The 16,548-nt window shown below is 36.4% G+C and overlaps 2 protein-coding genes and 1 pseudogene across 2 annotated transcripts; 1 reads left to right on the top strand and 2 right to left on the bottom strand.

Annotated features, from left to right (window-relative positions):
• Positions 1 to 1,227: 1,227 nt before the first annotated feature.
• LOC137934089 (serine/arginine-rich splicing factor RS31-like) lies at positions 1,228 to 4,116 on the bottom strand (annotated as a pseudogene).
• Positions 4,117 to 4,786: 670 nt separating this feature from the next.
• On the bottom strand, positions 4,787 to 11,999 carry LOC137934535 (folate-biopterin transporter 1, chloroplastic). The gene is made up of 9 exons (XM_068778939.1): positions 11,664 to 11,999; positions 10,242 to 10,498; positions 9,868 to 9,932; positions 9,627 to 9,789; positions 8,974 to 9,122; positions 8,634 to 8,879; positions 7,312 to 7,480; positions 7,129 to 7,221; positions 4,787 to 5,254 (listed from the first exon to the last, which is right to left on the bottom strand). The coding sequence occupies exons 1-9, from the start codon at positions 11,950 to 11,952 to the stop codon at positions 4,952 to 4,954; spliced, it is 1,734 nt and encodes a 577-aa protein (XP_068635040.1). The 5' UTR covers positions 11,953 to 11,999; the 3' UTR covers positions 4,787 to 4,951.
• Positions 12,000 to 12,829: 830 nt separating this feature from the next.
• LOC137935017 (small ribosomal subunit protein uS17c-like) lies at positions 12,830 to 13,679 on the top strand. The gene has a single exon (XM_068779640.1). It carries the CDS (start codon positions 12,886 to 12,888, stop codon positions 13,339 to 13,341), a length of 456 nt encoding a protein of 151 aa, XP_068635741.1. The 5' UTR covers positions 12,830 to 12,885; the 3' UTR covers positions 13,342 to 13,679.
• Positions 13,680 to 16,548: the final 2,869 nt, after the last annotated feature.

Here is a 16,548-nt window from a genome sequence, read left to right as displayed (position 1 = left end):
AACCAATGAGTAAACCAAAATTAGTCAATATCAAAGTAATATGTACCTTACACATTTATAAGGACACATGCATGTAAACATGTTAGAATAGTAGTATATTTGAATTAAAATATACTCCAAATTAAACATACATAACATCTACCCTCTGATAAGCATAAAAGATTTTGATTCTGTGGTATGTCAAAGATTTTATTTTCTAACGTTTTCGACAATTTCTCGGGAATGTATCTATATATGAAAATTATATATGATTAAAATTAATATTAATTGATATTTTAAAACAAAATTCATACAAATCTAATTACCCTCTTTTTTTCTTCTCATTTGTCCTCATTTTCTTTCTCTCTTTTTTTTCTTCTCATTTGTCCTTGTGCAAAAAAGAGAACTAAATTAGAAAAGTTGGAAATTTATTTCTCTATGAAAAAGTTTTGTTTCCTTTGTTGTTTTTTTCTTTTCTTATCTCTTCCCTTGTTTTTTCTCTTATTCTCCCTTTTTCCCTCGAGAGAAGAGAATCAAATAGAAAAAGATAGAAATTTAAATTTTCCTAACGAATTTTGAAATTCGCTAAGAAAATATTTTTTTAATTTCCCTGTACTTTTTCCCTTCTCCCCCTTGTTCTATTAATTAATTTAATAGAAAAGATCGTTAATCAATTGAAACATTTAAGTAACTAATTAACCATTTGGTGAAGTAATTAATCAGGTAGTTAATTATATAATTAAGTAATTAACTAATTGAGTACTTAATCTTGTAATTAATTAAGCAGTCAAATGATTATATTTTATAGTCAATTATTTAACTATTCGAATTAATTAAATTCTCTAGTCAATTACATAATTCAGTACATAATCAATTTAAAGATTTTTTCTTAAATAAAATTTATAATATAATTAATTGGATAATAATTAATAATATAGATTAGCAAAGTATGCAATTAAAATTTTAATAAACTTTTAATCGTTCTATTCTTTTTTCTCCCTCATTTTCCTGCTGCTTCTGCTTCTCTTTGCTGCCGCCGACAAGTACACAAATTTTTTCAAATGTTTCTGCACAGGGAAAGTTGGGGGAGGTTCCGCGCATGGGTGGGGACACCAGCGGCGCTGGGCCCAAAGGTGGGAGTGCCCTATAAAGAAATAAAATTAGAACATTTTGTTAGATCATCAGTTTCTGATAGGCTGGATATTAAGATGTTGATTACCATTTAACCCTATAAATATATTTTACAAAATGAAACTATCACCAGATCTCCTCCAACCAGACTTGTGGAGTGCTCTACACCAAATTAAAAGTACCTTCATTAATGACGTTGAAAAGTTTGACACTTTCACGAGCAACTTGCATTGAGAGGGTTTAGATACCAGAAAAGTATGCAATGTGCTCACAATGTGTCAAGTCACGATGGTATCTCATACTTGTAATTACTGTAGCTCCCCAAAAGCTCATCTCACCCCTTGGTGTTGTTACATATCTAATAAAAGTTGTCACAATCGTTAACAGGAAGATTATAACTCCAGGGCTTTATAGAGCTTTTTTTTTTTTTTTTTTTTTTTTTATAGATGGTAAAGTCTCATCTCGTGAGTTGGCCAAAAAAAAACAAACATAAACACAAACACAAACATCACCGTCTTTCCACAAAAACATAACATCCAACTATCACCTCCAAAAGTGGATATATCACCGTCATTACATCTAAAAAACACCACACTATCCCTCCTCTTAAAAACCCTTCATGACCTTGATCTCCGAACAGGTGAGCGGCTGCTCAACGAATAATGGAAGAAATAAAAAAAAGGAGTTAGACATCGCTCACAAATGTAAAAATTCACCAAAGCTTGTAACATCTAAAATTACCATCCTCACCTTCTATACCTCCCATGCTCGGGGCTTCTGTCCCGGTCATAAGCGTGTCCATCATACCTATCATAAACGGGACTAGGTGCACGACCATAATCAGGACTCCCTCGCCGCCCCCGTTGCACAGGGCTGACTGACCGTCCATAAGGGCTTCCTCCCCGTCTGCCTCTTCTGGGACTGTCCCGTCTCCCTTCCCGTTCCCCATCATCCCTCAGCGCATATTCAACAGAAACCACTGTCCATTATCTTGCTGAAAACAGATTCGTCGTAACCATACACAAATCAGTTCAATTTCCCACCAACATCATATTCCAACCTCCGCAGCGACAAAAATAACATAAATAAATAAAGGACAAAAACCAACCTCATATGAGTGCTTTCAAGGGCTTTTGTAGCCTCTTCTTGAGTTTCAAACTGAACGAATGCAAAGTTCCTCCGGATCCTCACATGCAAAACATTGCCATAGGGCTCAAAATGTCTTTCAATGTCTTTAATCCTTGTGTTGACTGGATCAAAATTAATCACAAACAGTGTCTTTGCAGGCTTCTGGTTGGCAACTGCCCTCGAACCTTCCCGACGACGCTGTCCTCGATCAGCTTGCTGGACATTGACAATTAAGGCATTAGTACATCATACTTCTTGGCCATTCACCATAAGAAACATTAATATGAATACACAAAAAACAACATACCCTTGACCACTCCACAGATATTTTCCTTTTATTATATCCAAAGGGTGTGTCATCCAGACCTCGAATGGCATCCTCAGCATCACGCTCATCATCAAAATAAACAAATGCAAATCCTGAAAATATAAAAGTATCTCATATTAGATATTAGTATCAGCATGAGAATTTGCAACACTTCTATTGATCACTCTAGTGTACGGCAGCTAAATCAGGGTTCATTTTGTCTTCGTGAAACAAAGAGTACAACACCTGCAGATATGTGAAGTCCTGGTGAACATAAAGATGATGATCAATAATGGAAGGCCTTGCATGATGACTAATTCAAGATGAAAGCTAAACCATAGTCAGAACTGAGTGAAGTCATTGCTGAGCATGCTTCGCCATGTGAAGGAGCAATAGTGCAATCGCACGCTATGATGAATTGGTTCCTCAAAGGATCATACTTCGTCAAATGGCGGCAATGAAGAAGAGAGTAACAGATGATTGTAAGAAGGAAATGCAGAAATGCCATTTGTCAATGGAAGGAGATGAAGGATTGCTGGCAGGAAAATGTCCTTTCACATGGAAGGTTTTAAGCAGTGAAGGTGGTGAGAGCCCTTTAATGATCCCTGCGACAAAACAAATATTTAAATACCACTGTCTCCCTTCAATAGAAACTATAACACTGTTTTGTCGCATTTTTTTTTATCAAACAGACCACCCTTAAGGTACAGGAAAAGATTTTTCTAGGGGATACTAGATCTACAACGTACTTTGGTTGAAAAAACCATAGAAAACATCTTGTCAAAAAGTATGAGCATAGACACTGCGCAGAAACAAGCGAACAGACTTTGATTCATCAAAAACCCTCGAAACTTAGGGGAAGCTTCGAATAATGGTTTCCCCTGATATACATCCAACTTCAAGTTTCACAACAAACAAAAACTTGTAGTAGAAGTTCATAAACACCGAACTAAATAGCATTAAAAAAGATTAAGAAAAAAGGGATACACTAAATCGTAAAAGAAAAACACCAAAAAGTTATGTGAAAGAACAAAACTGAATCAATTTTCAAGCTTAATTCAAACCTAATTACATGCTACCCAAAGAATCTCAGATACTAAAGGACAAAATATCACATCAAAACATACAAACCACTTATTCGGTGGCCGAACGTTAAAGGACGAAAATAAACAGATGCGTTCTTTCATACAGAAGTCGATTGCAAGAAAGTTCGGCTCCTCGACAGAAATACAATTTTTACCCGATTTCATATCTATGCGGTCCACACGCCCAAATTTGGTGAAGAGTCTATCCAAGTCCGACTGACGCGTCTCGTGGTCAAAATTCCCGCAGAAAAGGGGCTTCATTCTTGTAAATCTCTCCGCAGCAACCTGTCTCCCAAATTTCGAAAAGTTTAGACAGGAACAGAGTAAAGAAACAGAGAAGAAATCAAATCGCAAGAATTCCGCCGGTGTTTCAGCGGCTTGACGGAAGAGAGGCGTAACCTTACCAATGACACGAGTCCACTTCGGTGCGGAAGAAGGCGTCCAGGCGTCCCTTTGAAGATAGAAAACGAAAACCCTAAAACGCTAGAGGCCAGAACAGACGGCCTTAAATAGCAAGACGGGGCCGAAGAGAGAATAACGGGTGAGGCCTGCTACGAAGATATTTTGCTAAAGTCTTAGTGTGGGGCCACAGTGGAATTGCGGTGACAGGTGTCCAATTGTTAATGCGTGCCTAGATCTAGGGCCACAGATGGGGAGGATAATCGAGCCAATTCGGCGTTCTCTTGCTGAGCCGGAAGTGAGCGCTGAAATCGGCCGGTTCATCCATTGAACGGCTAACTGGGTTTTGACTCGATTTTGGGTCTTTGGTTTCTGCGCAGCGTCTTCTAGCCGCTTTTTCTCTCCCAGTCTCCCTAATGCTCTAAATCTGAGGCCACAGGGTTCAGGAAGTACAGCAGCACCATCGGCGGAGCGCTTCCCCTTGGGCTTTTCCGATCCCGGCTGCTCACCAGAAGTCACTCGATTTCAGAGTTTCTGTCAAACCAGGTCGATTCAGATCAATTCATCTCACTGACCATATCGTTTTTTATAATATTTGATTATGATTCGCCGTCATACTGAAAAGTATACGAAGAGCTTGAGAGGGATCGATAAATATTTAATTTAATTTTTTGTTAAAAATTAAATCCATTTTATCATTACATCTTAATTTATTTGCTCTAAATTATATTAAATATATCTTAATAACAAGTGTGGATGTTCAGGATCTTCTCGATTCCCTCTTTTCATTGAAATTTCTTGTTCTTCCGTAGAAGGTCACAACGAGAGGAAAGCCGCATTGGGAGATACAAGCACAAGACAGTGCTGCAACAGGAAAACATTTCTCATGTATGATTCATCATCAGGTATGATCACATAGTGTTTACCTCAACTTTGTCTCTTCAAGATCAGTGTTTCTCATTGATGCAGTTTCTGCACTCTCGCTAGGCAGTAGTCGAAGGAGTGGTAGAGGAAGTAAGGAACTGAGATTGCAGATAAGAATCAACAAACCTAAATGATCGAAGTTGTCTTTTGTGACACCAAAAATCTGAGTAAGACCAGCACCCAGTAGTCCTCCAGTAAGACCTCCAGCATTTGATATGGACATGAGGGTCGCAAAAAGTGTAGCTTCAATTCCTTCTGGACAAATTCTTGCCGCTAACACCAAAACAGGCATGAATGAAGCCTGCTAGAAAACACATAATTGATCAAACATCTTTCATGATCTCAATCCATCTAACAATTCTACAAGCAGAAGGGAGAGAAATAACAAACTTGTTTGATCCATTCATTTGATAAGGCTCACTATACAGCTCAAATAAAATGAAATTGACGGTGAAGCCTCCTAACAGATTTAATACAAATATACTTGAGACAGATTCAAACTGTTATTCGTGTGAGAGGAAGAGAAGTATTCCTAAAGTTTAAAAATAAAGACAACATTTTTTGTCTTTTGTATATCAGATTAAAGACAACATTAGAAATCAAACATAACACTGATACTTTCTCTAACAATAAGCGATTTCAGTAAGTAACAAAGTACAACAGAAAACTGAAGGTTAGGCTCTGACCCTTCTTTTGACATGTAACTAGTGGGTGAAACTAACATCAGCCAATGTACATATGAAGAGCGAGAACTGCATTCATACTAATTTTTTTTTTGGTTTAGAATTCATTTTTCATTTTTGGGTTTTGACAGAAGATTCATACTAAAGGAACTCTTGCATATTTTATGGCACAGTGAGGCCTATTGTTCAACTTTATAAACTAATACCATTTCAAACCACTTCTGAATGTGGGATTATTCACAATCAACACTCTCTATCATCCAAGCTTACACATGACGGGCCTAAAACATGGACAACACACATGGAGCACAAATTCAACAAAGGCCCAAGAAGAAATCCTGCTCTGATACTACTGTTAGATTGAACGGGATTCCATCCTAAAATAAGTAGCCATTTAGAAGGCCTCTTGCTCAACTTTATTTATTGACAACACTTCTTACCACTTACCAATGTGAGATTATTCCCACTCACGAAGGGCATAAAAAAACTAGCCTACAACATGGTGGATAGTAACAACCAAATATACACATACTGGAAAGTACTGTAATTGATCTCTAGTCAATTTAAGTGAGGTAGCTAAGGTATATTGAATTTTATTGCAAACACTACATGTCACATGGTTCTAGTACTATGGTCAGCTTCTTTTCATGTTTGAAACAAGGTAAGGCTTTGACTAATTTGGCTTATTTTTAATCTATCTTTGAAGATAAGGGTACAATTTTTTAAGGGAAAAGGGGACAAACGTAATAAAGCTTTCCATGAATATTATTTTCCAATCCCTGTTTCTTGTCGTCATTACCAGGAACAAATATCCAATTTACATACTGTGGTTCTCTTAATTAATGGAGAAAAGAGGATCAAGCTGAGACATACTCTGCTTTCTTCTTTTGACCTTCTGTCCTACCTTCTCTCCATTTCCACTTCTTCAACTGTCTCTATTTTTAACCCTAACCAAGCTTCATACCATTCTGGACAAACTTTCTTCTACCAGTGTTCTTTCTCTTTAATCTATGAAGCTCTAAAATACCAAATAATCTGAATAACAATCTGAAATCTTAAGGGTCCCATAATGGAAGGATGACAGTGAGAATTAAAGACAAGAATTCCATAAACAGACAACAATGACTATATTTTGGTTGACTATCAAAGATTTTTTTTATCCACCTTTTCGCCTGGCTGCCCTGCAGGCCATCTCATAAATTATTGGAGTACTTTTTCAGTGAAATTGTTCAAACATGCTTGTCATATCCACCGATGCCATCACCATCAGGATAACATTACTCGCATATACACCATCTTTATGGTGAACATGAAGCACATTGGGAATATGTAACCATCATGATAACATTCCACATAAATACCATCTTTATGGTGACTATAGCAGATGGGGAATATTAAATATATTATCATCCCCATTGTGCATAGTTTAGAAGTGTCTTCTCTCTGTTAAGACATGAATAAACATGATATAATTCGAGCTACAAAGAATTACCTGACCAAGGACAGTTATAATAAGGGAATCTCCAATGGCAAACCACTCATCACTTAAACCAAATTCTCTATTTAGCCCCGTCACAAGGATAAGCTGAGTGACAATATGCAACATGTCATTGTTAGAAGAATCAAATACCAATTTACACACAACAGTGAAGTGAAGTACTTGCGTAACAAGTACCTGTGTTAACCCAAGAGCGGAACCTAGGATGGTAGTCAAGAAGAAAATCTTCCGCAAAGGAACTTCCTTCAGACATCCATTATACAGTGCCACACCTAGTAATGATGCCACAGAAGTGACAAGCTTGACTCGCCCAAGAAACTCTGGAGTGAAATGGAGCATATTTGTGCTGCAAATCGAAGAAGACAATCTCAACAGACATGATATGAAATTCGAATTATTTATTAAATGGCACAAATTGATGATTCCCAAATGGTCTATAAGCTTTATGCAATTATTTCTTAAATTGACAGAAATTTGCTAGATGTTTTTTTTCTTTTTTAAATTTGAGTATTTTGTCTCAAAAAGTGCAAAGAAATGTTACTTGCATAGGTCGGTCAAGTCATAATCAGATGTAGCCATAATTGCAGTATTCGAGAAAAGAAAGAAAAGAAAACATTGCAATCACTATCTTCATCAAAGCTACATTCCAACTAAGCTGAGTTGGCTTAGTTAATCCTTCTCCTCTATTAAAATTGAGAAATAGCAAAGAAGAAGAGAGAAAGGAGGAAGAAGAGAGAAAGAGCTGTCGAACAAACACATGTTAGGGCTGAAGCTCCAGCCCTCTCTATTTCATGAACTCACCTAAGTACAAGTCAGACAAATCATAATAACTTCCCTCATTACAAAAAATTCAGCAACTCCCTAAATACTTATCAGAATTACTTAAACTAGAAACGTAGACTCCTATCATGTTGACTAACTCATTACAACACTTAGTCGGAGACACGCACAAATAGGAAATGACTAAAATATCCTTTCATATGTACTTCAACAATTTCAACACTCTCCCTCAAGTTGGAGCATAAATATCAAATAACCCCAACTGTCACAGAATAAATGATGCTCACGTCTTTCAAGAGGTTTGCTACATATATCACCAAGCTGGTCAGATGACTTCACATATGGTGTAACAACCTTTCCTTGCATTAGCGCATCTTTGATAAGATGTTAGTCTACCTCAATATGTTTAGTTCTCTCATGAAAAAACGGATTATTTGCTATAAAAATTGTTGTCAAATTATCACACTTCATAACCATAGGTGTGAAAACCTAATTCAACCAAAACAGATTTTATTCACACTTGACTTCAACAATGGATCTGGCCACTACATTTTGTTTTTTACTCGTCCAACTAAGAAGATTTAGCAACCGTAACTTGTTGTGGACCTCCTATCCATCTTATGTCTTGCATAATCCGCATCAAAGTGGCAAAGTGGCAAAGTGGCCTAGCACATCAACAGAACTCAGGCATCAAAGCCATTATAAGGATGAAAACTTACGTAAAGTAGAACATGGCAGAGTCTGATTGAGGTGTTGCTTGCCACAAAAATATAAATAAGGTGGGCAAAAAGATGTTAGGCTGCCTGACAGCATCCCATAACTGCAATATATTTTGCTTGGATGATTCAATGAAGCCAGGAGATGACAGAGAGAGATTTCGCCCCATTGATACTGACTGTTCTTTTACAAGAACTGCAACTGCAGATGTAAGTAGAGGAAGAAAAGCTGTAACACCAAAAACAAACCTGCATTTGAACACAGTGGATAAACATTATATGTTGAATTCTAGATACTTCTTGGCAACGTTGCCTGATTGAAATTCAAGGTTAAGCAACCTGCCTTACACCATAAGTACCCACCAGAGACCCACTGAAATAAGCACTCACAATACCCCCAAAAGCCGAAGAACCCCAACAGAGAGACTGAAGAGACCCAGACGTGCTGCGTGATTCACCACGAGCCCTTTCAACAACCATAGAATCTACCACCTGCACTTATGCTTTCAGTTTTCCGAGTAAAGAAAACGATGAAAGTTGAAATATTTTGCTACATCCTGCAGTGCTCAAACATTATTCATGGAGATATATGTTAGAGTGGTGAGAAATAGCTGACATTGTTGAGTTCAGTAAGCAATGGATCAACAGCCAAGCACTAATGTAATTGCAGAAATGATAAAACTGAGTTACATAATTACTGAAACTTATCAAGGATTGAAAACAATGCAACAGTACAGGTATTTTTAGAACAGAAATACCACTGCAGCAAAAAAACGAATAAGATACTCAAAAAAATTGCTTAAAAATTCATCGGTTCATTAATTTCAACATATAGTCTGATGAAATGCCTTCAAAGACCTCAACATTGTTAGCACATCCAGAATCCCAAATGTCCTATGGCCAGCCCACGTTTAAAAACACTTGCAGACTCACAGAAAGGTCAAGAACCAACAAAAGGAATCTCATAGATACTCCTAGGAAATTTTTTATACTTACTACATCTGAGAAGGCCACCGAAAGAGACCCAAGAAGAATACAGAAGGCAGCACCATACTTGCTGTCAACAAAGGTAGCCATCAAACTCCATGAAAATGCTCCAAGCAATCCTGATAAAACAAGATATGACCTTCTCCGATAACCAAGTAGAGGGAAAGAATCACTGCAACAGATAAAAACTTATTAGACAGCAACATAGCAAATGACCATAATAACTCAGTACTGACAAATGATCCCACACCTGATAAAACCGTAAAGAGGCTTGACAAGCCAAGGTAATGCAGAGAAACCAGATACCACAGCTGTCTACAGTGATGGCATAAAGTTTGTCAGTTTCTGCTATATCAATTTCTTTAAGACACAGAAAGTCAAAGAGAGTCATTAGAATAGCAAGAAAAAGGGCATGATTTCCTTTGTAGTGAAGATCCAAGTGCAAGCCATGCATATTTCATGCAAAAACATCCACAAGTACATGTTTCTCTTATATAAAGCTTCTTATTTTTCACATACATGTAAACAAACAAGCACATCAATAAAAAGGAAAGAAACAAAAAAAAAAAAAAAAAAAAAGATATAACTTAACACCTGCTAACTAATATAGATTGGGACAAGTACCTCTGCTGGATCAAGATGTAGATCATCTTTCAAGTAAAAGCTGACAGCCAGCCTAGAAAGCCCTAAAACTCCTTGAACAAAATAGACCATGGCAACAGCAATATTGTCTGGAGACAAGTCAACTCCAAAACATTTTATAGAACCAATTAAAGACCTGGTTTTATGGGGACCATTTTTGTTGAATTGAGAACTTTCCCCTTCAATATCTCGTGTTAATGGTTCCCCATTTTCTGAAACTAGCTTTGATTCCCTGTCACCTGCATCAGTCAGTAAATAGCAAGTCAAACCCAGTAAGTGAGACTGCCATCAGTAAAAGGATACAAAAGATTGTTAAACATAGGTCAAAGAGGTGACCAAACATCCTGCTTCAGAGTCTGTGTAAAATTCAAAAATCAACCAAAGGGGGGATTTCCTAGCAGTGACAAAAGCGATTTGTTAGAATTTCACAAAAGGGGATACAGAGAAAGGAAAAAAAAAAAAACAGAATGGGAGAGAACAGAGAAATTAAGAGACAAAGGAACTGTCAAGATTAATGAATCTCAACATATGACACTTGAGTTATGAGATTCACTAGATAGATACTACAGAAAGTTCAAATTTCATTTAATTAACTTAAACAACATCAACTAAGATAAGTGATTCCTAAATAAGTAGGTGCATAAATAAGAAGTTTGAGACTTTGAGTAATATACTCCAACATGATTATTACAAAGGGGTGATTTTAAAATATGATACAATAAAAAAAGCTCACGTCCTAAAAGACATTTCAAACAAAGTGGCTGGTAACTGATAAACCAAGTGATTATTGAAGACAAGCAGTTGGACGACAGAAAACCTGAAGGATGCATTTTGAGTAGTATCGAATAGTCCAAAAGAAGGACAAATTTGTAAAAGCGCAAGATAATCAATTGCTGAAGCTCCTCCCTTACTGTGACAACCCTTGGTTACTAATTTGAATCAGACAAAATCTATACGGTCAGTAATTTCTTGTTCAAAACCAGGTGAGCTGTACCAGAGTTCCTTATCCGACTCCATGCTTCGTAACAAGTACCATATATCTAGTTTCTAGACACTACTGAATTAACGGTGACAGCGAGAAGTTAAACTTCTATTGCATATCCTGCAATATATCTACACACTCAGGAGGCAAATCCCACTTCTCAATCCCAATCTATTGATACGCATAGCAGAGACCACGGGTGACTGCAGCATAAACCAAATTCGATTTTGTTCTCCGTTGATGTGTTCAGACTTAAAACTCATAAATCAATCTACTCCCTTCCAAAAAAATATGTTATACGCGATCTTATCCCTCCTCAAATTCTTTCAACATCAACTCCTGACAGCATTCTTCGAGCAAAAAAAGAAAAGTAATACTATTTTTCCATCTTCAAGTTAAACACCAGAAACAAGAAAAACTACCAGCGTTTCTAGAGTGTTCATAGGATGTCATATCGCGAAGTCCCGTCGGTTCAAGTAGTTTTGCCTTGTCCCCCTCCAACGAAGGAACTAATATACCCAGGTTGGGCGACAAACGCCGAAGTTTCCGGCGACTACGAGGTCGACGTCTTCTGGAGGTTCCAGCCGCTCGGGGCCGCGCAGCAGATTTCCGGCCGATCGGAGAGAGCGAGGGTGAGAGAGGAATAGAGCGCGAAAAGAGATTTTGGGAGGAGAAGAAATGGGGTAGAGATGAGGCTTTTAACGATCCCATTAAAGAAACTCACGATCGGGTCCTGGCGAGACTAAATGTTTCAAACCTTTCCGAACGGAACTGAAAAAGTTTGGTACCTTTCCGATTGAATTCTGAGACGTTTAAATGGGGCCGTATCGAGGTGATCTAACCTGTGGGGCCATTTCTACAGTGATCAATACGAGTCCTACGCCTAACCACTAGTACCGGGTATGATTTTTTGTTGAAAATTTTAAAATTTAAATATTAATTAAATGTAATATTAAAAATTAAAATTTTATTTATAAGATAGTTTTATTTAACTAAACTAAAACATATTTTATCTTGTTTTAAATTAATAAATAATTAAAAGTAAATTAAGATTATTTAATTTAATTTAATATATAAAAATAAAATGATTAAACAAATATTTACTTGTATAATATCCAAATATTAATAAAATTGTTACTTTACAATATCTAAATTCTCACTCTTAAAGTAGTCATTAGATATAATATTAAAAAAGGGAATTTATATAAAAAATAGGTATTTTATTATAAATTAATTTAATAGATTTAAATTTTATTTTAGATATTTTAATTTGACTAAAAATAAATAAATTGTAAGCTTTTTAAATTAATAAATAAATTTAAAAATAATTTTAAATCGTTATTAATTCAAACAAATAATTAATTTTATAATATCCAAATTCTTAAAAAATTATTACTTTTGTAAATCAAAATTCTCACTCTTAAATTAAAACTCAAATATAATATTAAAATCATGAATCTTCCTACTTTTGCATTTCAATTTCAGCCCATGCCTTATGGGCTGTTAGAAATGGGCGTTTATGGGCCAGTAGATTGGAATTTGTCCTCCAACTGGGGAGACTCTTAATCTGATCCTCAGCGATAAGATTTAGCAGCGTAGGGAGCGCAGACTTGCTCTGTGTCGTCTCCCGCCCCATTCTCCAACATGGTTTCTCTCCTTCAATCATCCTTTCTCCAGTTTTCTCTCTCCAAACCTTCCAAAACCTTTCTCAATGGCTTTTTTTCTCTCGCGCCTCCCACCAAACCAGCTCCACTCTCTCCCTCCCCACCCTCTATTCTTCCCAAAATTCAAGCGATGAAGAACATGCAAGGTCGAGTTGTCTGCGCCACCAACGACAAGACGGTCGCCGTGGAAGTGGTGCGCCTGGCGCCGCACCCCAAGTACAAGCGTCGAGTTCGAAAGAAGAAGAAGTACCAGGCGCATGACCCGGACAATCAGTTCAAGGTCGGAGATTTGGTTCAGCTGGAGAAAAGCAGACCCATCAGCAAAACCAAGACCTTTACAGCGTTGCCCATTACGGCAAAGAATGTGCCCAAGGTTGTCGAGGCGGTGCCGACGGGGCTTGGGCTTCCGTTGGAATCACAGGAGCTGCAGGCTTAGACGTGTAATCTTCGTGATCTCTCAGCTCCTTTGAATGTATTGTATGACATTTCTTATTTTGTAATGTTAGCGATATGGAGTGGTAGAAACTGCCCCTTGTTTGAATTCAGTTCTAGCTTCAGTGAAATGGGTTCAATTGCTGATTTCAAGCCAAACGTACAAAGATATCAAGCGGAATAATCTATTTCAAGCAACCTTGAGTTTTTCTGACATGTCATCCTGCTTTCTTTCATTTGTTTATTATTATATGAGCTGCAATTTTTCTGATCAAATGTTATGGGAGCATGATCTCGATAATTTCGTTTTTATCTACAGAGCCAATGTAACATTAAGGTTTGTACTTTATATTTGAAATTTGTGTGCTTTTATTTATAGTAATAATTATTTGCATGTTTTCGTTTTGAAAGCTTTCCAAATCTTCGGTCCACAATACCTGAAATTTGGTTTCAGGAAGTGAGTGAAACTGCTGTTGGAAATAATTTTGTGAACGAGACTGATCACTAAAAACTGTTATGAAAGCATCATTTAACAGTAGCAAGCTTTCAGACATGAAACATTGAAGATGAATAACTTGTTTTCTTACTTGAGGTTGGCTACTTTTTCTAACCAAGTAGTTTCCATGTACCAATTATGCTAAATACGAATTTGAACATTTAGCCTATCTAAGCTACCAAACAAGTCAAGCTTCAGTGGCCACCTTATCCAATCTGAATATTCTAGGAAAGAGGTATTAGGAAAAACCCTATCTGGCCCCTTTCAACTATTGTTCTGATTATATTCGTGAATTTTTTATGACAGAATATCTTACATAGCAGAGGAAAAGTAACCCAGGATCTTGCTCTGTGATAGAATAGTGTGTACAAAAGCAATAAAAGCTTTGTCATCTGTTAGAATTTGGATAGTCTTTGATTTCTTGCTAATAATCTCCGAATTTGAACATTCAAACATATTCCCAGATTTAGATAAATTATCAAATTCTTCAGTTGGGATTCACGGGAAAGGATTTGATCAAGGACCTGGCATAGGTTAGTTTCTGAGAGGAATCATTCACCAGTAAGGAAGCTGTATCTTGTCACACCATTCAAAGAAATCTACCCCAGGTATCATACAGAAGTGTGTTCTTTGTTCAAGGGCTGTAAGGAGCTGCTTTAACAGAAGCTGATTTTGCTGCCAGAACATGCTTCTAAGAGGAACCGATAGTAGATGTGCAATTGCCAACATTTAGTCCCCGTGTTTATTTCTGTGGGGAAGGAACTAGCTGCTTTCTCATTTACCCTTCTTTCAAATTTAAATCGAGTCTATGGATCTTGCTGGTATGGTTGTTCAACAGGCTGTCTATTTCTGTGCAGGAGTTATTGATAAGCTAAGAATACTATTTCATACTAAATAAATGTAAAAAAAAAATTATGTGCTCTTTTGTTTCTTGGATTTGGAAAAGATTATTCTATTGATCATATTCATAGGTTCTCTAGAGTTCCTACAAATAGATTTTTCATTGAATTAGTATTACAGTTTGACCTCATGCATTCAACTGTTAGTGTATTTCAACCCTAGATACCTCTCTCTCTCTCTCACTGCCTCTAGTTATTTTAGTAGAAGTACAAGCATGTGGAGTTTCATTGCTAGTGATAACCAAGCAAGGTACTTTTTCTTTTGTGTTGATGCATTCCATGCCTATAGAAGGTTTTATCTGTCTTCAGTCCAAGTATTCGTAACTCAAAATTCTATCTATATCTATTTCAAAAAAATAAAAATAAATATTTCTACATACTTTTGCATTGTCTTGTCTTGTTCCTTCTGTTTTGTTCATTTTGAGATTTTTTTAGGCCCTGTTACTAAGGTTGGCACCAAGCCAAACCGGTTCCCAAACCGTTCGAGCTCGGCTCGAAAAATGCTCGGTTCAGTTTAGTTTTTACTTGAGTTTGGCTCGAGCTCACTTGAAATAAGACTCATCAAGTATAATAAACCAAACTTGGCTAGTTAGCTCGTGAACTGACTCTAGTATAGATTTGTTAACGAAAATACTTTTTACTTTAATTGCTCTTGTCAATTTCCTCTTTAGTTGGTTGATGATTGCTCTTATTTCAAAACTCAAAGACGATTAGTCGTTCAACCTTTTTGAGTCCTTCAACATCTAATATTGTTGGATGCCAATAAAACAAACACTATTGATGGAGGGGTTTGTTTTTTCTATTAGGTCTATTAAGTTGGTTATTTCATGTTAGTATGCTCTATCAAAAGTCTTGGACTCCTCTGCAATAACATGCAGTTCTATGACACTAAGCCCATCAATATATTCTCTTTATTTATTTTTGTAGTTTTAAAAGTAGGTTGGAGCTCAAACCTAGCTCGAGCTCGATTCCAATTTTAGGCTTGAGGCTGACCTCAAGTTCGAAGTATTCAGATCAAGCCAAACTCGAACATATACAGGTTCAATCTTGGCTTGACTCGATGTCATCCCTACACCTTTTAGTCTCTTTTCCATGAAACAATAGAAATGCATTTCTAGTAGAAATACATTTTTGGGACCATTACTGCCTCATCTTTACTTGAAACACTTTTTCTAGTTGGTTTCTTACCAATAAAATCATATAATTTTTCAGGTAAGATTTTCCAGCCAAGATGGGCTGCAAAACTATATGACAATTTTTGAATAAGTATTTGGCAATTTATTTTATAATTGATTTTCTACCACAAGGTAATTTTTCATGGCCGTTTTGTATTTGATATATTATTTTATCGAAATTTTATTGAATAAGTATGGTAATGTATAAGATTAATTATTAATTATTATTTATTTCCCTAAAAAAGGCACTCACATGTCTATTTAATTTTTCCCGTGTAATTTCTTAGTAAGGTACTAATAGGATATCAGAAAGTTTATTGGCAATATATATCCTAGGAAAAATATTTTTAGTTTTTTCTAAAATATAAATTAAATATAATATAATAAATTAAAGAATATTGGTTAAAGAAAAAATAATTTATCTATTATTTTGTTTTTCTAAAATATTTTCATTAAAAAATTATTTAAATCCCAAAAATACTCTTTCTTTTATCCTTGGACATTCCAAAGTTCCTACTCTCTTACGCTTCTCCCTCTCCGGTACGTAACGGTTTAACATGCCCGATTTCCGAAACGCTGAATGCTCAATGCGGAACTTGTTTCCCGCCCTACGCCCTGCGGTTCTTCCGTCACTAGGTTTA

Source organism: Aristolochia californica, unplaced genomic scaffold (genome assembly GCF_029961685.1).
Source record: "Aristolochia californica isolate CCGP_79_NKW_82.1479 unplaced genomic scaffold, dmAriCali1.0.hap1 SCAF_6, whole genome shotgun sequence".
In the NCBI taxonomy this organism is placed as follows: Eukaryota; Viridiplantae; Streptophyta; class Magnoliopsida; order Piperales; family Aristolochiaceae; genus Aristolochia; species Aristolochia californica.
Note: the sequence above shows the minus strand (reverse complement) of the source record. Positions and strands in the feature narration are given on the sequence as shown.